At 48.4% G+C, this 23104-nt stretch overlaps 1 protein-coding gene across 1 annotated transcript in view; it reads left to right on the top strand.

The window, feature by feature from the left end:
• Htra1 (HtrA serine peptidase 1) overlaps positions 1–13745 on the top strand; it is a 49391-nt gene extending 35646 nt beyond the window's left edge. Inside the window, exons 4-9 of the mRNA XM_036168654.1 lie at positions 7872–8066; positions 8542–8574; positions 9832–9946; positions 10285–10342; positions 11773–11868; positions 13042–13745. Coding sequence (XP_036024547.1) covers positions 7872–8066; positions 8542–8574; positions 9832–9946; positions 10285–10342; positions 11773–11868; positions 13042–13210 — 666 coding nt within the window. The 3' untranslated portion in view covers positions 13211–13745. The remainder of the gene's footprint in view (positions 1–7871; positions 8067–8541; positions 8575–9831; positions 9947–10284; positions 10343–11772; positions 11869–13041) is intronic.
• Positions 13746–23104: the final 9359 nt, after the last annotated feature.

A 23104-nucleotide genomic window follows, 5' to 3' on the forward strand; every position in this document is an offset into this window, starting at 1 on the left:
CTCAGTGGGCTTGGAGCCTTGGCTCAGGTGGTTCTTCCTCCTCAAGATAGTCCTGGGCTTCCCACTACCCTGCTCCAGGGACCTCTGACCCTGCCTGCACCCTTTTTGTGTAGTCATGGTAACTATATCTCATGCCTGGAAGATGCATGGGCATTGGGGTTATTGTCACACTTCACAGATCTTAGGGCAGCAAGTTATATAGGGCTTGGAGTGACAGACTAATGCTGTGGGGTCACTGGGCAGGGAAAGCTTCTGCTCTGATCTAGGTACCCAACAGAGAAGCACAATGGTGTTAATGCCGGAGCCTGTGAAGCCGCTCATCATCTATGGGCCTTGGAAAGGAGAGATGCCAGGCTTTACTTCTCTACCCCAGTTGATACAGTGTGCAGGTTATGCAGCTGTGTGGCAAAGTGCTGGGTTGTGAGGCCAATTGGGTGTCTGCACTTGCCAATCTGGGAATTTCTTTGCTCTTCAAGGACCAAAGCAAATGCAAACAATTAAGCTCTGGGGAGAGTATGTAGAAAAAAGGAAAGAGCCTCTGAACAGGGGCTCATGTTTGATTTCACATTGCTCTGCAGATGCTATACCTGGTCCACAGCCCGTGGCTCTACCACCCTTGCTGGTCACGTGCTGGGTCTCTCCTCACCCAGTCTGGAATATTCTCCCCTCCCCTCTTAGATGGTATATACCTTCCCCCCCCCCTGACTTCCTAGTTCCCTCCATTCTCCTCTTTCTGGGTGTGGGGGAATGCACAATTCCCCCTACTGCATAGTTTTAAAGAAAATGAAAGGTTGACATAACTGTTTCCAGAAGGCATGTTGAATCACTCAGTTGAGCTGCAGCCAGTGGCTGCAACACTAGCCTTTGAAGAAAACGTCAGCCAACAAGAGGCCCAGGCTGAAGGCCCCAGCCCTAAACAGGAGTGGGTCGGACAGCTGGCAAACACAGTAAAACTGCAGACTCAGCAACAAAAATATTTTTGTGTGTGACTGAGGAACCTGTTGTACTTCTCAAAGGAGAGATAAAGAAGTGATTGACTTGGCTTATTAGGCTTTAAAAAAAGTTGGCAGCTTTTCCTTCATTTTGGCTTCATTGGTCCTAGTGTTGCTCTTCACTTCACGCTTCAGAGAATGAGGCGAGTGCCTGCGCTGGTAGCAGCCGCGGGACTCGTGAAAGGGCCTGCCTTTTGGCTGTCCTTGCGGGAGGACGGCTGGTCACACCACCACCTCACGATTTCCAGACATCTCTCCTCCCTGATGCTTCAGAAGTTGGCAGGGATCTTGAGACCTCGTCAGGAGTAGTTTGCCATTTCAGGTCCCCATGACCTTTCAGATTTTACCCCTTTAACTCCAGCTAACGGAATTTTCAGCAACAGCCACATCTGGAAAGATCCCTAGCCATCGTAACTGACTGCCCTCAACTCCTTTATTTGTGGAGGAGGTGAAAGAACAAGGTCCAGAGAAATCAATCAAGTAACAGACTGAGTTAATATAGGACTCAGAGCCAGAGAGATGGTTTTGTGTGCACAAGCCTGGTGATCCAATTGTGAGTTCAGAGCCCATATAAGGAAGAAGAGAACTGACTCCACAAAGTTGTCCTCTGCCCAACATACATGTGTTTTGGCACACACATACACACAATAACACAGTAAAATTTGAAATACACAGGACTCAGCCGAAACTCAGATGTTTGCTTCTCCCGTGAGCGTGAAACACACTGGGGAGTGTGTGTGCATGTGAGCATGTTTGCCTGCTTTGCTCTTCAGCACCGGCTTGTTTCATGTTGGACCTCGAGCCCTAGATGAGCAGCCCTCACCATGGAGTGTCACTTAACACAGGCTCAGCTCCTGCCCTGAGGAGCTCTGGTAGTTAGGGTTCATCCTCTGCTCACTCATGAAACTATAGTACATGGTGCCTTGAAGCCAAGATCAAACTTACCAGGGCTTGGTAAGGATCAGACAGACTCCCCCAAAGATACTGTGAGATAACAAGCAGGGGCAGCCCTTTACTTGGGAACCACTAGCTCAGCTCATGTTGGCTGGTCCATCTGACTGTTGGTTTTTCAAATTCCCTTGTGCTGGGGATAGATCATGAGGTCTTGCACGTGCTGAGCTCCACCTCCTCTATTCTCTTAGGTGGTTCTTACTTTTGTTTGGTTTTTTAAGACAAGGGTTTCTTTTCTCTCTGTAGCCCTAGGTGTCCTGAATCTCCCTCTGTAGACCAGGCTGGCCTTGACCTCGGATCCTCCTGCCTCTGCCCCTCCTGAGTGCTGGGATTAAAGGCGTGTGCCACCATCTCCTGGCTTATGTCACGGTTCTTTAACTTCTCTGTCATTGCTTTGTTCTGTTACACTGGCTTTTGTCTCCTCCCTCTGGGCACAGATCTTTTCTTCCTTGCTGGTTGGCATTGTGCTCTGAGCCTTTGCTGCTGGGCTGGTGGGCTGGGATAGATCTACCGCCAAGGCTTAGGAGGGAGGGAGTGTTGAACTCACACACACGTGTACCTCAGCCCATTGGGTGCAAGCCTGCCCTTGTGTGTCCCACAGAGTGCTTATTGTAAACAACTCCTATGCAGCAAAGCAGGAGGAAGCAGTTATATGATGTGAGCCAGCAGTGAGCTTGTTGTCTACTGTGGCCAGGCTCTGCTCATTCACCTGCGCCTTGACTCAGCTGAGACCCATGTCGCAGGCCAGGTCTTGTGGAACCTTTCCCAGGGATAGAACTCAGGTAATCAGGCTTGGTGGCAGTTGCTTTTTCCTGATGAGCCGTCTTACTGGCTCTCTTTCTCATGTTGCTGCTAGTCTCTTCTTGCCTTTGTGTGATGTCTGGAGTGGTGGTTACTGTCTTGTAACCATGAGAGCACGCTGAAGTTGATGGAGTAGAGAGGAGGATGCGCCTGATTCTTAATGTTGTCCTTGAGCTTTTGAAGCCTGGGCACAGTGGACAAGCCCACTCCTAGCTCACCTCACAAAGTACTTCTCCTTTTTCTCAGGCTTAGTGCAACCCTGGCTGTGCTCCTTTTGGATTTGGCTTTCTGTTCCTTGCATGTGAGACTGGCATAGGTCCTTGTAGTATATTGCTCTGTGTTTGGCATTGTAGACTGTGCCCAGTTGCCTACAGCAAGGGGACTTGTTCCTTGGACTCTGTTCCTTTCTCTTTACTCTTGGCCCTCGGTGATTCATCTGTGCTCTTCCCATCAGACAGGAAGCCTGGAGAGCTGGACTGGATATATAAGTCCTTGAAGTTTTATGTCAGGCACTAGGAAGACAGTTTATTTGTTGAGACCATTCCCTCTCAGGTGGTCAGAGTGTCCTGAAAGCCAAGCTCTTGGGCCTGCTTTGTATGATAGCTATAATTGAACTAGCTAGAAGGGCCTTCTAGAACATGCTGTGGGACCAAACCCTTGACCTATTTCACAACTAGCATCCAGTCTGATTTGTGTGACGTGGTAAGCTTGGAGTCTATGTCCAAGGGACATTGATATTCCCTTGAACTCATTCTCCACCTACTCAGGTGACAGTGTGCTTATAACTTGGGCATTATGAATTCTTTATTATTATTATTATTATTGTTGTTGTTGTTGTTGTTGTTGTGTATGTGTGCGTGTGCACGCGCCTATGCATATGTGTACAAATGTGTGCATGGAGATTAGAGGACAACTTCATGGTGCCAGTTCTTGTCTTTACCTTGTTGAAGTTCCCTCTTGTTTCTGCCACTGCCCTGCACATCCAAGCTAACTGGTCCACGAGCTGCTGGCTGCTTCTCTTTCTGTCTCCCATCTCCCAGTAGGAGTGCTGGGATTACAGATATGTGGCACAACGTGTGGCTTTTTATGAGATTTCTAGGAGTGAAACTCAGGTCATCAAGCTGCCTGGTTGAGCCATTTTCCGGGCCCCCGGGAATTCTTCTCTTTCCCTGGTCACTTTCTTGTTGATGCTGGGGATACCATTTGTCATGAGGCAGTAAGTACCCTGAAGATGTGGTGGTTGTACACCTTCCTGCTTCATACCCTTCTCTACTGCTGGCTACTTTTTCTCTCCAGCCTGGTGAGAACTCATTGTGAGAGATTCACCATGCCATGTCCCTCACCCTCAAAGGACTTGAGTTTTGGCTCAGTGTAAACTGCTGGCCCTCCTGTTAGAGGCTGAGGGCTCCTTCTTGGCTTCATGGTATGGAGCCTCAGAGCTCTATTTTTTTCATCTCATGACTTTATTTATTATTCCCACAAGTTGCATGTTCGTGCCTCCCCAGCAGTGAGGACAACAGGAGCGATGGGTCCCTTTCTTCTCCCCAGCCTTTGCAGCTATAAGAATGGATGTTTGTCCTGCCTACTTCTTAGGGGAGCTTTGAGTTGCAGGATGGGGGTGGATATGGGAAGTGTCTGTCAGGAGAGGAGTCTTGGAGGGCCTGTGGCTGGTGCTGCTTCAAAGGGAACCCTAGACACAGCGTCTGCAGCCAGGAGCTTGGAGACAGCTTTGATGTGGGCACATGGGAAGCAGCCTGTGGACACAGAACAGGGACCCTGAAGTGTGTGGCAGAGCGCCTGTAGGTCAAGGCTGTAGCATGGCTATGCCTTCCAGCCATGCACATTTTATCTCCTCTGTCCTCCTGAGAGTGTGGCTGTCTAGACAGGGATAGAATTAAAAGCTCAATTACTGAGCAGGAATTTGGCCCGCAAAGGCATAGCTACCGAGCAGACAGGCCTGGGTGAGGATTATGGCTGAGAATGAGCCCCATTTGGATCTGAATAAGCCTAAGGAGCCCGAGGCTCACAGCCAGTCAGCCAGCACCTGCAGGGAGCAAGGGCCAAAAGGGCCTCTTAAAGCAGCTTGACCTCAGAGTTGTAAATCTGACCTGGCCGCCATCTCGGCACCACCCCGCTCCCTCTTGTAGGGATCTCTGCCTATAACTGGAGTCCAGCAATTAGAATTCCTGCCTTAGAGGGATGGAGACCCAAGCCTGGAAGCCGGTTCTCCAACTTCACCAGGCTTCTCGTGGCTGAGAGAAGTGCCTCCATCCTGAGCCTCAGTTTCCATATCTGTAAAATGGTGTGTGTGGGCTATTATGCCCCCAAGTCATCAGAATGCCCTGTAAAATTTTGGTTATCTCCTAGGGAAAGATTCATTCCTTTCATACAAATTGAGGATTTGGACTATGATACCCCTCTCCTTACCCTGCCATTATATGTCTGCCTGTTTAGTTTTGTGTTTATAATTACCCTTCAAGATTTATGTAGTAAATGAGACATCATTGGGACTGCCCAATTGGGGCAGGTGTGACAGGGTGGTCACATGGGTATTCCTATGGGTTCTTATCATTGGTGTTCACATGGTCACCTTGGTCCATTGATCTTGAGCCTGGCATGTCCTCTGAGCGCTCTGTAACACAGAGGCCTTTATCTCCTGCCATTGTAGAGGTCCCTACTGCCTATCCACACAGCTTCCCCCAAAACATTTGTCTCCTTCCCGGCATCCTCTGGGCCTGAGCTCAGACTTTGGAACAAAAGCACAGGACAGACTTTATGTCCCTGTCATTATGTCCCTGCTAACTAAGGACCCTGAGGATTAAAGCCTGCATCTGGCTCTCCTCCTAGCAGGCAGAGGCAGTGGCTGGGGTGTGGTGTGGTACAGCCAAATGCTGATAATGATTCTCATGGTGGATCTTACTTACCTCAGACCTGATAGAGTCCCCACTATATAGCTGGGTTCACTGTTCCAAGTTAAACTTGACTCTATCTGTGTAGCTCTGCTTCCTCGGATGTCCAAGCTGACCTGCTGCTGGCCCTGGCCACCCCTTTTGCCTGCCCTTTAGTTATCCCCACAGCCTCCAAGACAGGACTTCGAGGCAGCCCTGGGCCCCAAAGGAATGGTGCTGTCCTGGTGGGCCTCTTCTAGTGTGGCCGAGCACACATCAGCAGCCAGACTCTGCCTCATCCTGCAGTGATTGCTGAGGTCATTCTTGGCAGAGCTTGTTGGCAGGGACTGTTGGCGCCCACCCAGGGTAAACACGTCGCGCTGAGCTTGCTACGTGCCATTGGATGCTGAGTGGGTCTCTTTAGGGAATGCCATAGGCTCTGGCCTCAGGTGACCTTAAAGTGAAAGGGTCAAAGACAGGGTGGAACTGTGTCTGGAAAGGTGACACACACTAGCTTATTACAGCACAGTTGCTGGAATCCTTCATTGAATTTTTAGGCACTTGAATATTGGTAAATAGCTGGTGCTCAGCTGATACACCAACCAAGCAGGCTGTTTCCAGAGAGCTGGTCAGGCTCGTAATTCATTGGGTTCTCATAAGACACAAGTGAAATTGGTGGACTGTCTTATTCCTACTTCTCAGATAAGGAGTTTGTGCTTATAAGCTCATGCAGAATTTCAGTTTGGCAGCCTGGCCTCAGCCTGTGCCACAGATGGCTGGTGCTCTGTGGGGCTGCATGGTATCTGAGAGTCAAAAGGTGTGGTGGCTTCTCAAGCTCCTAGCTGGTGAGAACTTGCACTCTCTACATGAGTAAAGTATTGCCCTTACTCTCCCCCTCTTTCCCTGTCCCCCTCTTTCTCTTTGTGTGTATGTAATGCTCTGTTCTGTCTCAAGTCACTCAGGTCCCTGGAGCCTCCCTTGTGTGCTAAACAATTGTCCCAGCTCATCAGCAGCTCAGTTCTCTTTGTAGAGGGGATGCTAAAGCCACTGGTCTCTACTCATCCCATCTCCACCACACTTTTTTTTTTCTTTTTCAAGGTGCATGAATGTTAAGAGTTTCCCTTAGCAGGCAGCCAGGACTAGCTCTTTCTGAACTCCATGAGCAGCACCGGGGATTGCTGGGCTGTATGGAAAGAAAGAAGAAAGCAGGGCCTGGGGCCTTGCTAGTGAGGGAAGGCAGCCTCTAGCCATTTTCCCCAGCCCATCACAGAGGGTTCTGTCTTGTTATGAGGAGTTATTTAGGGCTCATGACTCTGCCTATTATCTAGAGGGCATGAAAGATGGGACTTCTTCAGCTGAATCCTCAGCCTGCCTAGGATGGGAGCATAGGACCTTCCTAGGGCAGGCAGGAGAGACAGACCCTCACTGGGGTCCCGGGTGCTGCCAGCCCCTCTGCTTATCCATGTGCCATACCACCCCTGAATGTGCAAGGAAGTCAGTGTGAGTCCCAGCCCTCAGGTTTCCTCCCATTCCAGGCCTCAGGAAGGCTGTGCATGTGGGAAGTAGGCCCCAGGTTCCTTGCTTCCTCTAAGGCACCTGGGCTCAAGATCCCTATCTGGGACTTTGACCTCTAAGACCATCTTAAGGGCTGGGCGGTGGTGGCACATGCCTTTAATCCCAGCACTTGGGAGGCAGAGGCAGGTGGATCTCTGTGAGTTTTGGTTTATAGAGTGAGTTCCAGGAAAGGCGCCAAAGCTACACACAGAAACCCTGTCTCAAAAAAACAAAAACCAAAAAACCATGAGAAATGGAAAATTTGATATTTGTATGAAATATATTTTGGGTTGGGGATTTAGCTCAGTGGTAGAGTGCTTGCCTAGCAAGTGCAAGGCCTGAGTTCTATCCTCAGCTTAAAAAAAAAAAAAAAAAAAAAAACAACAACAACAAAAAAATCTTAAGCCTACATTGTCTTCCTTGTCCTCTGTACAGCTGTGTGGATAGTTCCAAGATGTGAGACCTAGAAATGGCCTGTCATTTTGTCCCATTTTCCTTGGCATGAGTGTATTCTGTTTCATTGGCTTCCTAATAGCCTGTGGTGTGTGGATTATGGCAGGGGCTTAGCCCTCAAGAGAGGAGTGTTAGCCCAAAGCTCACCAGGTCTGCCCTGTGCCCTCTGTATTTACATTATCTAGCTTGCTGAGCTGATTGTAGCAATGCCTGCCTGCTTTTGTGCTCACAGGGAAAGCTTCCAGTCCTGCTGCTTGGCCATTCCTCGGAGCTACGTCCGGGAGAGTTTGTGGTAGCCATTGGAAGCCCCTTCTCTCTTCAAAACACAGTCACCACAGGGATCGTTAGCACCACCCAACGAGGCGGCAAAGAGCTGGGGCTCCGGAACTCCGATATGGACTACATTCAGACAGATGCCATCATAAATGTGAGCCCTCTGTTCCTTCTACCTGCTGGGGCGGGGACAAGTTTTTTGCCAGAGGAAACTTTCCCAAACTTTCTTGTAGTCTGCATGAACTCTTAGAACTAGAACAAACCAGATGGAGTTTAGTCCTAGCAGTGGCATGTATGGGTGGTGGTGGTGGTGGTGGTGGTGGTGGTGTTCTACTTGGGGCTGAACAGAGTTGAACTGTGGGGTCCTGAAGCAAGTGGGTAGCCGGTCTCATCCAAGGAGGAGGTAAAAATGGGCTAGGTGCTCACAGTGGGCCTGGAGCTAAATAATCCCACATGGCACATCCCAAGCTTTATGAAAAACAGTCAAGACTCTTTTTAAGCCAGATCTTAGGTGAGCAGAGACAAATGTTGGGGAAGACCCTGCAATGCTTTGAAATGGGCTGGGCAGAGACATGGATTAGTTGGCGATACGAAACGGATCTGACCTCTCGCTTTTGGTTCTTTTTCAGTATGGAAACTCTGGCGGCCCGTTAGTAAACCTGGTAAGTAAGGCCTTTCAGTTCCTATGCTGTGTTTGTTTCCTCTGTGGGCATGTTGTTTTCTCCGCTTTCTCTTTGGACATGAGCTGGTCAGAGCACATGATGTAATTAACTTTATAGTGCTCTGTGTGAGTGTACTTACTGTATCTTTGCACCTTACCCCATCAGCCCTTTCTGGAAGCAGTAAGGCCAGAGGACACGCATGTGTTTCAGGCCACAGGTGGATGCCATGAAGTTCTAGCCAGAAAGGGGACTGAAGATCTCTGTAGTGCTGTCAGCTGCAGGAAGGTGCCTTCAGCCTTGGGGGTGGCTAGTGGAGATGAGCTGGCGGCCTAGCTTGTCTCCATGCCAGAACCCTCCCTGAATGCCTGTGGGTATGACGGGGAGCCATCTGTTTGCTCACAGACATCTCACTTAACCTAGACTTTCATACCTCAGCATAAAATTGAAGGTCGCAGACTGCCAGAGCTTGGGAGTTGTTCAAGAGAGTATGAGACTGAGGCCACCCAACGATACTTCCTGCTGGGTCCCTTGGTGTCAGGAACTGATATGTACGGAGTACACCAGGAGCAATTTATCCTGAACATCCTCACTTGCCCCCACCATACCCTGGGGCAGCTGTTGGGAGTAGAACCCGAGGGTCCAGGCTCACCTCAGCATCTCTAGTCACCGAAAGGTCATTGGAAAAGGAGAGCGATGAAGGGGGATGGTCACCGAGGTGACTCAGATTCTGGAAACATTCTTCCTGTAAAAAGAGCAAATATTGTGGCTTTGAAATTGTACATTCACTTTCCCCTTACTCAGTGAGGCAGGGTAGCTACGTGTTACAGCTAGTTGCGTTAGCCAGCTTTCTCCTGGGATCCCGCCTCTGCCTCTGAGGCTGGAATTACAGGCAAGCTGCCACCCCCCCCCATCCCCAACATCTACATGGGTTTCTGGGGATCCCATCTTTGCATGGCAAGCTCTTTAACCACAGTGTCATCTTCTCAGCCCACTCTTCTTCTTCTTCTTTTTTTTTTATTTTAATTGTACACATTTGTGGGGCAGAGTATGTGATGGCCAGTGAAGATAGAAACCTCCTCTTAATCTTGTGTTTTGAAAGTAGGCCTCAAACCATAGCTCAGGCTGGCCAGGCTCTCACAGTGATCCTATCTCAGCTGCTCTTGAATGCTGGAATTACAGGTGTGAGGCGCCACACCTTGCAACACATTTCAAAGACTTTTGTCATACAGAGTCTCTGGGTCTCATCTTGCTTTTCAGGATGGTGAGGTGATTGGAATTAACACATTGAAGGTGACAGCCGGCATCTCCTTTGCAATTCCATCGGATAAGATAAAAAAGTTCCTGACAGAGTCCCACGACCGACAGGCCAAAGGTAGCCAGGGACCTTTGCAGGATCAGTTCCGAGGCTTAGCTACCCACTGAGGACTTGGGAAAGAGGGGAGATAGCAGTTCCTAAGACCAGTCCTCTCAAGAGTCAGTATATGTTACCAGGGTGGTGGCGGTGGGGTTAGGAATGAAGGGTCATGCCTGAGTTTTTGACAGTTTCTTAAAGTCCCATCGTAGATGGGGAATCCAGGCCAGGACTGAACCACAGTCTTTGGGTGCCCCCCTCTGGCTCATGCTACAAACTAGAGCATTGGAATTCTGGCTCCTGTGTCCCAATACTTCCACCCACTGGGCTGACTTTTTGTCCCTTTGTTGTCATACCAGGGAAAGCTGTCACCAAGAAGAAGTATATTGGGATCCGAATGATGTCACTCACGTCTAGGTGAGTAAACAGGACACATAATTATAGAAATAGGAATTTCTACCCTGTGTTTATATAAACCTGGGCATCACAAGGCTGCATGAGCATTCTTGAAGGGAAACTATTTCCTTCAGATACCTAGGTTTCTGCTTAAAAGCAAGTCACACTCGGGAGGGGAGGGGAGGGACTTTGGGGCTTGGGTCTCTTTGTTTTTGCATTCTGACCACCAGGAAGACTCTGCCCTCCCCCCAACCCCCCCCCCCCCCAAGGCAAGCCCAGACAGCAGACGGCTGGATCACTCCTGCACACTCTCCTGCCTGCCTCTCACCACTTGTTCTGTTGAAACTCACATTCCAGGAGTGCCCCAGCGCCCACCCCAGCCTGGAGCACCCGCTTCCCCTGCACGCTGCAGCGTGGGGTGTGACTGCAGGAATGCCAGGGCAGGCCCTGCCTCGGGGTACTGATGACTGATGGACTTGTTTTCCTGAGTGTGGAAGTTGCTGTCTGGGGTTGCCAGGCTCATGCCATACTGGAGGGGGTTGGGGGGAATCCTGCATGAAATACAGGACACCGAGCTGACTGGCATGTCTGAGTCACTAAAGAGCAGGATGTATTGATAGTACTATTCTACCCAGTTGTCAAAATACTAAGACATTCCATGCAGCTTATTTAACAATGGCATTTTCCTTAGTGTTGCCAAGGATGAGACAGCTTGCTGAGACCGAAATCACACTGGTTGTCTTTGGGAGCAGAAGAGATGGAAGTGTGGGTGAAGGAAGCTAGGCTATGGGGTCACCTTTCTGGGTTGTTTCCCCCAAGCTCCCATGCTTTTCAGCTTACTCTCCTGGGTGCTCAGCGCCTTCCCCTTCAGGATGAGGTTAACAATGTGGGTGTGCCTACTGTATCGGCAGGTCCAGCTCAGCCTTGGCAATGACAGCCCACTGTAGCAGCAGCTGTCTTATGCTGGTGGCTAAACTAGTCTCTTGCTTATTCTATAGCAACTGCTGATGCTAGTATGTAAGCCATTTTAAGGGAGAATTGTGGGCTAGGGAGATGGCTCAGTGGGTCAAGTGCTTGCTATGGTAGTATGGAGGCCTGAGTTCAAATTCCCAGGACTCGTGGACAGCCAGGCATAGAAGTACATGTCTGTAGTTCCAATGTTATTTATGTCAAGATTAGAGGTGAACAGAGGAGAAGCCCTGTCGCAGGCCGGCTAGCCTGATGTGTGCAGCAGCAAACAAGAGACCCTGTCCCAAACAAGGTGCAAGGCAAGGACTGAGGTTGTCCCCGGACCTCCACATGTGTGTTGTGCTGTGCCAAAGCCTGTGTATGTGTATTGTATGTGTCACAATCAAGTAAATCAGAAGGGAATCTGGTGAGTGAGAGCCAAGCGTTGGCACAGGAAGGCTGTGGGTGCTTCATATTAACACAGGGCTTTTTCTCCTAAGCAGCAAGGCCAAAGAACTGAAGGACCGCCACCGAGACTTCCCAGATGTCTTCTCTGGAGCGTATATCATCGAAGTCATTCCTGACACCCCAGCAGAAGCGTGAGTGAGAAGTCTTTCTCCTTTTTCTAATATTCGTGTGGCTTGTTAGTAGGCAGTGTTTATGTGCTGCCTCGGATGACCATGTCAGCTCACCGTTTCCTTAACAGCAGGGCTTCTGCTTGCCACAGAAGGAGGTTTCTTGCCTTGGTTATCTCTGAGGTCATCCATGTAGGAAAAGCACTCAACTGGTGTGCTTGCTGGGAGTTCCTGGGAAGCCTGGCCATAGGGAAGGTTCTATGGAGCAGGCTTCATCCAACCCACAGCCTTCTCTAGTTGTATTTATGACTAGTAAAGTCATACCTGTTAACTCCTATAGCAAAACAATCAAAATAGTGAACGAAGCAGTTCAGCCAAAGTTAGGCTTGTTACCTGGACCCCCACAACATCTAGAAAGCAATATGGACTGAAGCTTGCAGATATGCAGCCCTGGGACCAGACTTGGCCTGCTGCCTCTTTGTCAATGACCTGTGAGCTGAGAAAAAAAGAGTTTTTGCATTTTTTCATGGTTGGGAAAAAATAAATCCAGATGACACTGTTTTGTGATACCGTAAATTCTCCGAAATGCAAATGTGCACACATGTTTTATTGGACTATAGCCATGTCCCCAGACAAGATGACATCTTGTCTGGAGTGATTTTTATGCTGCTGCAGCAGAATTGGAGAGCTAAGACACAGAGACAAACTACTCTGTGAGGCCTGAGCTGTTCCCCATCTGGGCTTTGTGGAGCAAGTCTGTAGACTTAGGTTAGGATGAGGAAGACTGTGGTAGCATGGCTCTGTCATGCAGGAACAAACGTTCCAGCCACAGCATGAAGGAGTCTCTCTGAATAGAGGCATCCAGCATCCGGGAGGAATCACTTTCTGAATTACAACGCCATTTATGAGCAGATTGGCTGTGGTCCTAGTACCTGGTGTTTCCATGTCGCCTCTGAGGACAACTGATAATAGTTGGTACAATTATTATAGACATTTCTGCAATGAGCATTATTGATTTGACCTTAAAAAAAGTCTTGACTGGAAATGCAATTTACTCTGATTGAAGTCATTTTTGCCTGAGTTCACCACCATCTCCTATAAACCCCTGTGTTCTGGGCTTTGGGGTTCTAAACTGTGCCTTTCTTGACGACTGCGAAGAATGGAAATGTCACCAGTGTGTTTCCCTTTGTGTTTCAGTGGAGGGCTCAAAGAAAATGATGTCATCATCAGCATCAATGGACAGTCGATCGTCACTGTCAATGATGTCAGTGATGTCATTAAAAAGGAAAACACCCTGAACATGGTTGTCCGCAGGGGCAATGAAGACGTTATGATTACAGTGATTCCCGAAGAAATTGACCCCTAGGCAGAGGCAGGAGCCTGACTTCATGTTCCCCTCAAAACTCTCCAGTGGATGACGCATGAGGACTCTGAGCTGGTGACACAGGACATCCAGGACTTTTTTTGTCCAACATTTTGCTTGTTCAGGGAACACCCCTGCCTACAGAATCCTTCTTGATAGTTTGCAGGCAAAACTGATGTAATGTTGCAGGTGCACAGGCAGAAGCCCCACCCTCTGTATGCTATGTATGCAGCGTGCTTTTTCTTACAAGCTTGGGCTGTTCCTGCTTACACAGTCAACATTTGTCTCTTCCCTTAGCCCAGATTGTCCAACTAATGCAGTTGACTGGATGCATAGGTAAGAGGAAGTTCCTCACAGCCATGGTCTTGGACGTGTTTACACTTTCCTCTAAGTCAGCACCCAGAGGAAGTTGATGCCCCGAGACCATAGGTGGGTGACCCTGGCTTCTGAGATGGCCAAAGGTGCCTCTTAGGAATCCTGGAACCAGGAGCACAATGACTTTGAGTTTCAGCTATTAAAGTACTTCTTCATACGTGGATTTTGGTGTGCTTCTTTTACCGTGTGGCTGCAGTCCTTTTGAAATGGCCTTGATGTCAAGTGGGCTCCTGATTCAGCCACATTGTGCATGCAGGGCTGATCTTTCAGCCCCATGAGTTATTTCAGTATCTCCCCTTGGGATTTGCCAGTGTTATACAACCCTATTTGGCCACCTTGGCTCACTGAACGGACAGTTTTACTTTAATTTGGAGCTTGTCAAACTAAGGAGAATCTGTCGATCTCATACATCATGCAATCAGTCAGCAACGATTTCCTTGGGGACTTCTGCTCTATGCCAAAAGGCCTTGCATCCGTCCTGCTGTGGGACAAGTGTGGAGGACAGCCAGAGCAGGACAGGACAGATGCAAGCCATCTGCTCTCTAGTCAGTTGGGTCTCTTGAAAACCAGCCAGTTTAGACTAGTACACAGGAATGGACTGATCTAAGTCTGTAGAATGCACAAGCTTCTGCAAACACTTATCCTGGGTCCAAAATAAGAGCAAGAACTCCATCCTCTGGAATTTAGAACAGGGCTCCCTCAGCCTGCTTTCCCACAGGTATAGCCTCCACAGCTGCAGGGTTCCTCGCTTTCTGGGAAAGCTTTACAGTAAGAGTCTGGATGGCGGGACTCAAGAAAACCATTGCAAGACTTTGCTTTGACTTGCACACATACCTGGGTCCCCATGAGGAGAATACATGGTGTGTGTGAGAGGTGTTGTCAAAAGTTGAATAAATAGCAACATCAACAAGATGGTCCTGGCACTGGAGAGAGGTTTCTTTGTCCTGACTGAGTTTTCTCTCTCCAGCAAGGTCCAGTTTTGTACCTGGAGAGGCTGTGGAAGGCTAGATAGTAGAGTCTTTGATGTTAGGCAAAGTATACATCAGTTCTGGTCTTTGCATCTGTGGTATCCTGTGGTCCTTGCATACCAGTTCAGCCTTCTGCTCTCTACTTAGATGATGTAGGCGTGTCAGAACCAAACAGTGTTTAGGTTCTTAGCATGTGTTCTATGTTCTGTTTCTTAAGGGGGAAGAGAGCTTTCAGGTTCATCCTTAGATGTATCGGGAAGGTGTTCCCTGGAAGGTCTGGAGGCTAAGGGGCTACGGTAGGGTAGTGGACATACTGGTGGCTTATGGTGGGTGGAAGTCATTGTTACCTTAACCTAAGTGAGGTTCATGCCACTCACACTGAAAAACTGGGAGAGAGAAAAGAGTAAAAGGGAATGGATCTGTCTGGGGACACAACAGATTACACCTAGAGCCATGGATGGGAAATCCTCATGCCATGGCCAAGGATTACACACACACGTTAGCCCCCCCCCCAGCAATAGGAGCTGCTGCTCCCCAGCAATAGGAGCTGCTGCTTCCCTGTTTTATAGGTGTAGAAAGCTTGTCCAAGGCTACCCTGCTAGTCACTGGTTGGATGTGGTTTTGTGGGCATGTATAGAAGAGAGGGGGAGTTTTGGGGGCAGCACTAGTTCAGGCCCCTCTGGCACAGGTGTTTGCGAGTAGAGATGAACACTGCTGAGACTTTAGGCCCCCAGGAACAGGTCTTAACATCTCTCCAGGACCCCTGCTGTCTTCCCAGCTCACCTCTGTTCCTTCCAGGATGAGTCCATGCTGTTGTTACCATGTCCGTAACTTCTAATAGGCTGTTATTTCTCTAATCTGACCCAAAGCATGCTGTTCTCTGCCCTCTGCACAGCAGACCCTCTTGTCTTTCCACCATCTGCCTCCAGGAGTGGACCAGTCCTCAGGTGGCCCCTTGCCTAGAGCCCACAGCCCTGGCCTTGCGCATCCCTTGAATGAGGTCTCCCAGGCTGTCTGCTTGAGAGGAGCAAGTGAAAAGTGCTGTTGGGTGTGGGGAGGACGCTAGACTTTGTCACATCTTTTCGTGGTTAATCTTCCCAGTTTGGCTACTGCACTCCTGGGTGAGGTCCCTTCAGTGTTCTTACTCAAATTAAGGAACTTTGAAGAAATCGAGAAGAAACCTTAACCCACCCTTGGGGGTGCTTAGAGATTCAGGAAGCTGTGGGTCAGGGGAGGTCACGGTACCCGAGTTCTGTTCTGCAGTTTACTTCAGGACATCCTTTCTGAGCCCAAGCAGCCTTTCCCAAGACAGCCACAGGCCTTGTGCAGGCAGACAAGATCCATATCTATGGACAAACTTATCTACATAACAGAGCTCTTGGTCCAAAAGGAGTAAATGACAGTTTATTCTGAGCCAAGTATGGGTGACCATAGCCTGGGAGTTTGGATTTGGTTTGCCCCAAATTGTATATTCCATCATGGACACGTTTATCTGAGTTCTTAATGGTCACAGAACAAAAGAGGTCATAAATCAATGCTGTTGCAAATACATGTGTCTGTGTGTGTGTGTTGGGGTGGGGGTATGAACAACAGGGGGTCTCTGCTGTTGGCCTCAAATACTATTGATGACATTCTTAAATTTTGGGTTGGTGGGAGCTAGTGGTATACTAATTAATTAATTAATTAGCTAATTAATTAATATATTTTTTTAGAGATTGTACCTGGTAGCCTAAAGAATTTTAGGTCAGATACAGAAGTGGGTGGTTAATAGTTATTAATGGGACTGAAGGCAGCCAAGGTAATTTTAGCAACTGGTCACATCCACAGTCAAGAGCAGAGAGGGAGCCGGGTGTGGTGGTGCATGCCATTAATCTCAGCACTGGGGAGGCAGAAGCAGACAGATCTTTGTGAGTTTGAGGCCAGCCTGGTCTACAAAGCGAGTTCCAGGATAGCCAGACCTATAACAGAGAAACGCTGCCTTGAAAAACAAAAACAAAACAGAAGAGCAGAGGAGGATGCATGAATGCTAGTGCTCAGTTCCTTATACAATCCAGAACCCAAACCCAGGGAATGATGCCACCCATGATGGGCTGGGTTGTCCTTTGTCAATCAATATAATCAGGGCCATCCCACACAGACAAGCTACTGGTTAGCCCCATCTTGACAGTTGCTCATTCAGACATTTTTTTTCTTCCCCAGGCGATTTTTCTAGACTGTCAAGTTGATAATTTAAACTAACTCACAGTTACATGGACAACTCCTGGGGTCTGAATAGGCAGTGAATACTGCAGGAGGCATAGATACATGAGTGTGCTCGTCATAACCAGATCCATCATCGTTAATCTGTTGTCTCTTCCGAGAGTGTGGAGAGTAAACGTTAACATGTGCCAAGGATTCATTTATTGTGAGTGGAAATGGAAGCACAAAGACCTGGGAAGAGGCAGGGCCAGGTTCAACCCCACACCTACCTATAATTATTACCTAGTTCCGTGAAACCAGGAAAGGAATTGCCAGTTGAGGCTTAGACACTGCCAATATGTGAGTGCCCATATGGCTTGAGAGTCCTTACACCATATTGCCTTCTCACTTGCTTGGGGCTTCACATCACTGTTTGTACACAATGGCTTTCCCACGTCCCTGGAGAAATTGTACAAGTCACCTTGTGGCATATATGGATCTGGCTTCTCTTTGGAGCCTCACTTAGCCACACAGCTGGCTCCCAGGTGCGTATACCATGCTCCTCAAAGCATGAAAGGAGCTCAAACGCCAAGCAAGATGCCAGTGCTTGAATCCAATCATGCCTGTCTTCCGCAGGTACACATCAGAGGGGCGGCCTTTCTAGGGCACCCAGCCTGGCCTTGGGAGAGCTAAGCTGGGAGTTCTGCCCACTGCGTCCAGTGTCTGGGGCCCAGCTGGGCTGGACTCATGAGCTCTCTGGTACTTCCATCAAGATGAAGGTGGACAGAGCCAGGGGAGGGGCCTTCCTGTTTTATTTAGAACTTTGCAAAGTAGTTGCCTCAGTGTGGCGCCCCTGCCAAGAGCCAGCAAAGATCAAAGGCAGCAAACACTAACACATGCATTTTTTTTTTTTTTTCAGTTTAAATTAAAAAGGGCTTCTCTTGTGTCTAGTGGTAGCTTTCTGTCTAGGCCAGGTAAGTAAGCTTGGCATGCGTGCTAAGGAGTTCACCGGTCTCCTTGTCTCTTTCTAATCTACCATCATTGCCTTCACCACCAGCCATGGAGACTGTGCTGAAGGTCGTTACAGCCTCCGCACATCAAATCACTCACGAAGAGGAAAGGTAGCTGACACATTGGAAGCCATGATGTTGAGCTCCAGAACCTTCTCCCTTAACCTGTGATCCCCTTGGTCTGATTCCCAGTGACATTTGTCACTGAAGACTGACTTTATACATTGGTATCTCAGTAGCTTTAAAGAAAAGCTGGCCTGACCCAGGCTTAAGGTAGGTGTGTGACTGAGTTTTCAGATAGCTAGATGCTCGCTGTGTTCCACAGGCTGTGCTTCTTGTACAAGAATCATGGGTGTTGTGGGAAGGAAGAGGGAGCAGGCAGGTACACCTTTTCTTGTGCAGCTACTCAGGTTCTATGAACTTGCGATGGTCTGTCTAACTTGTAATGTCTACCACATTCTCTTCCAACAACTCATTGGACCTGGATGTGAAGTCCGAAGGGAACCCCAAGTCTGAAGGAACCTCAGGTCGAAGAAGCTCAGGCCCTGTAAGCTTAGACCCCTGGCTGATGTGGAGCTCAGGGAGGGTGTTCAGGGTTGTTGGAAGAAGAAGACAAGACCGATTTGTGCACAGCTCTGTCTTCCTCCACTGCTCTGCAGTGCAGACTCCCCACTCTCCAGCCACTCTGCCCTGTTAATTCTTGCTCTTTCCTCAATCAGTCACTATTGGGTGTAAAAACTGAACTTGAGAAAGATGGTGTTGTAGCTGGCTTTAACTGTCTAGAGTCATTTGAGAAGGGGATCTTAATTGAGAGATTGGCTTGTGGGCATGTCTGTGGGGGATTGTCTTGTTGGCCTGTGGGCATGTCTGTGGGGATTGTCTTGTTGATTGACGTGGCAGGTGGCCCTGAGTTTTATTACAAGACCAGCTAAGCATGAGCCCATCATTGAGCCAGCAAGCAGTGTTCTTTCATGCTTTCTGCTTCAAGTTCCTATCTAAGTTCTTGCCCTGACATCCCAAAGGACCGTGGCCTAGAGCGTAAGCCACATATCTTTCCTCACCCCTGTTGCTTTTGGTCAGAGAGTTTTTATCACGGCCACAGAAGAAAGTGGATCAAGGTGAACAGAGGTTTCAAGACACCAGTATTTGCATCAGGGACCAGGGTGGGGAGTGGTTAGGTCATGTCCTGCTCTTGGGAGAGGCACCAGGGTACAGTTGTGCTGCATCCATCCACTGACTTCCCATGATGCCGCAGTCAATGTGTGGATGCTTTTTTGACAGTGGAGAGAGCAGAAGTTCAGAGAGGCATCTTCTCTTGCTTGGGGTACACAGCTACAGAAGCCAGAGGGTAGGAGCTAGCTTGTGTGCCTCCAGGACCTGTAAGCTGGCTCCCAATGCAGTTGCCAAGTTTGCATCAGGTGGTCTAGGTTCCGCAGTCCTGGCTGGCTTCATGGTCAGGAGGTAGACAGTCCTGTCCCTGTCGATGCTTTTGGAGGCTGGGAGGGAGTAAACATTCATCAAACATAGTTTTCTCATCAGTGAAAGTACTTAAAATAGTGTTTTAGAAATTATTTTTATGGGGCTGGAGAATTGGCTCAGCAGATAAGAGCACTGATTACTCTTCTAGAGGACTCGGTTCAATTCCCAGCATCTACATGGCAGTTCACAACTGTCTGTAACTACAGTTCCAGGAGACCAGGCATCTTTACACAGGAAATATGGCAATGCACAATTAATTAATTGAAAAAAGAAATTATTTTTATTTTATGTGTATAGGTGATTTGTCTACATGTATGTCTGCACCACATACATGCAGTGCCTGTGGAGGCCAGAAGAGGGCGTCAGAACCTCTGAAACTGCAGGTGTAGACGTTTGTTATGGTGCTGGGAACTGAAGCTGGGTCCTCTGCAAGAGTAACAAGTGCTCTCAACTACTAAGCCCTCTCTTAGCCCTTAAAATAGTACTCTGAGCAATAATCCATAAAATACATGTATGTATATACATACATGTATATATATGTAAAATTGTTTCTGAGACAGGGTTTCTCTATGTAGCACTGGCTGTCCTGGAACTCTCTCTGTAGACCAAGCCTGCCCCTGCCTCCTGAGTGTTGCTTTTTTTATTCTTTATGTTGTACCCCTGTAATCCCAGCACCAGAGAAGTGAAGACAGGAAGACCAGGAGTTCAAGGCCAACTTAAATGTAAGCAACTTGGAGGCTAGCCTTGGGGAGCAGTACTTAAAATCAATTTTGAGCAGAAAACTCATACTTTATGCATATTTGCCCCAAATGAGAAGTTACAAAGATGTCCTTCAAGAGTTAATGAATAAACAAACTATAGTGTAGCCATACAGTGGAGTTTTGTTCAGTGCTGAGACAGATTGCACTGTTAAGCTATGAAAAGACAAAAGACAGAGGAAGCCCAAATGCATGCTGCTGGGAGAATCTGATTGGGAGAAGCCACATTCAGGTGATTACAGTTCAGGCATCCCAGAAGACAAGATCAGTGGGGCCAGGGTGGATGACTAAGGACGCAGAGGGCTTTTGGCCTGGGTATCTCCTTTGATAGAATAATGGGGGAGATGCAGCATAACTCATACAGGTGACAAAACCCATAGGAGGGACGGCACTCAGGTTTGGGGAGATGGCTCAGAGGCTACAGAGCTTGCTGAGCAAGTGTGAGGACCTGAGTTGGGGGTCCCCAGAACCCATGAAAAAGCCAGGTGTGGTGGTCTATGTCTGCAGCCCCGGAGCTGGGGGCAGGGCACAGATAGAAGTGGATCCTAAGGCCTTGCAGGCCAGCTAGTCTAGTCTAAACAGCAAGCTTAAGGTTCATTGAGAGACCCTGTCTCAAAATAAGGGAGGTGGTAACTGAAGAAGATAGCTGACATTGACCCCTGGTGTCTACATGTGCAGGCATGTACACTCTCAACCCACATACATACAACCCACCTACACTGAGCCAGCTGTGGTGGTGCACACCTTTAATCCCAGCACTCAGGAGGTAGAGGCAGGTAGATTTTGGTGAGTTGGGGGCCAGCCTGATCTGCACATTGGGTTTCAAGACAGTCCATCTCAAAAAAAGAAAGGAAGAAAGAAGAAAAAAAAAAAAAGGCAACATTAGAAGTGATCTCCATAGGACACTGTGGCCTTTGGGTGACAGTGAGAGGTTGATGAAACTGGTGGTGGCTGTTGACAGTGGGAGAGACAGAGGGCCAGGCATATGTGGGCAGTTTCTTACACAGCTTAGCTGTGAGCCTAAACTGGTCTTAAAGATACAGTTCACTGATTGTTTAAAGTAAACAATAAGAGACAGTAATCAATCCCAAGGGAGGGGCCTGACTGACCCAGAGACTCCATCCCGACCCTCTGCCACAACCAGTATTGGGCCATACTGCAGATCTAATAAGACCTGTCCCAGGTGAAAATGAGCATAGGAAGGCTCGTTAGAGGAGGAGGAGACTCCCAGCACGCTTATCCTTGTAAAATGAACCTGAAATAGAAGGGGAAAGTCCCACTGGAATTGTTGGAAGCATGGCAGATGGCTCCCACGTGGCTCCCACGTGGCTCCAAGTGTCTTTCCTACTCTGCTTGCTACTCTACTTTGCTACTCTACTTCTGGCCGCACCCTTTTCCTATGATAGAAACACAGGTTCCTGTGAAAGAAAATTTGTTGTGGACTAAGGAGTCCCTGGGAACGGAAAAGGTGGATGGATATGTCAGGCCTTGTGCCTGCTTGGTGCTGTAGGGTTTTTGGTGGGCCACCTTCACCATGTATTCCTATACTTAGGGGCGCATACACCTTTCCTGAGGTGGTGAGGGAGACAGTGGCCCCGGTCATTGTGACAATGACTACGACCTCCTCCACACAGCCACCCGCCCTCTCTGCTGGACTCTCAGGTTGCTTTTCTTACTTCTTTGCCTCATCAATCTATTCAGATGCACCTGCTTGGACAGCATGTTTACTTTTCTTCCTCCTGTATCCTACCAAGGTCTTTTAGGGGATGCTAGTCTGGTCCCTGCTCACACAGGTCCCCCTTCTCTCCCTGGCTCATTTTATAGCCCCAGTCCCTTTTCATCATGGTGGGTGGGATAGCCAACTTTTTGTATAGTTACCAGACTGGGCTAAGGAGAGCCCAGACAGTGGTAAAAATCTTATTTCTGATCATGTGCAAAGAAGCTTAGCTTTTGAATTAGTGGACTGAGTAAAAATGATTGCCCCCAAAACAGTAGGTGAGCATCATTCAACTAACTCACCAAGAATCAACAGGACAAATAAAGGAAGTTCCCTTTCTTTCTTGCTGAGCAGAGACACATGTCTTCAGTTTTTAGGTATCGGTGTTCTTGCTTTTTGGACTTCAGCTTTGGACAGGAACAATAGCACTTGTTTTGCTGGGGAATCCAGCTTGCATGCATAATCGTGGGACTTCCCAGCCTGTATCATCATGTATGTTTGAATCTTAGATGGTCTCTTAATTAAAAAAACCCAGAGCCAGATATCAGAGTGAAAGCTAAAAGATCAGAGAAGCAGAACAGTTCTTACCTCTACGAAATCCTTAACCTAAAGAGTGAGTTCCTGTTTCCTCACTCCTTATATACCTTTCTCTGCCCAGACATCACTTCCTGGGATTAAAGGCATGTGTGTTTCCCAAGCAAAGGCCCGAGATCTCAAGTGCTGGTGTTAAAGGTGTGTGTCACCACTGCCTGGCTGTTTCTCTTCTATACTGAATCAATCTCGTATAGCCCAGTGTGGCCTTGAACTCACAGAGATCCAGACAGATCTCTGCCTCCTGAGTGATAGGATTAAAGGTGTGTGCCACCATTGCCTGACCTCTATGTCTAATCTAGTGGCTGGCTCTGTCCTCTGATTCTCAGGCAAGTTTATTAAGGTACATAATATGTCACCACAGTCATGAGCCCATCCCTCATAGTCCATGTCTTTCTATATCCCTGAACACATCCTCTTATTTCTGCTTCTCTGTAGACCCTTAAACTATTCAGTGAAGGAGGCATATGGCACCCAAGGTCTAGGGCACTTAAACTATTTCTTACTTTGCTAGGAAGGAGGGGACAAAATGAAATAAAAATGGTGCAGTGCTGATGTGTGTCTGTCCACTAGGTGGTGAACTGACTTCACGGAACTCCAGGGAGCCATCGCCTGTGAAAGGGTAACAAACCTGGAGGGAGGACTGGAAAGAGAATGAGCTGTGAACCTGGTAACAACAGCAGGCGCTATCTCCTGCAGCCCCACTGTGGAGGACAGTATAGTCAGACCTCAGGCAGGAGCCCTGAGCCCACTTTCCATCTTCCTCTGCTTCAGCCACACTGACCTCCTGTACATGTCAACCTCAGTCAGTTGCTTGATTA

The sequence above is a fragment of the Onychomys torridus genome, chromosome 1 (assembly GCF_903995425.1).
Source record: "Onychomys torridus chromosome 1, mOncTor1.1, whole genome shotgun sequence".
NCBI classification, from domain to species: Eukaryota; Metazoa; Chordata; class Mammalia; order Rodentia; family Cricetidae; genus Onychomys; species Onychomys torridus.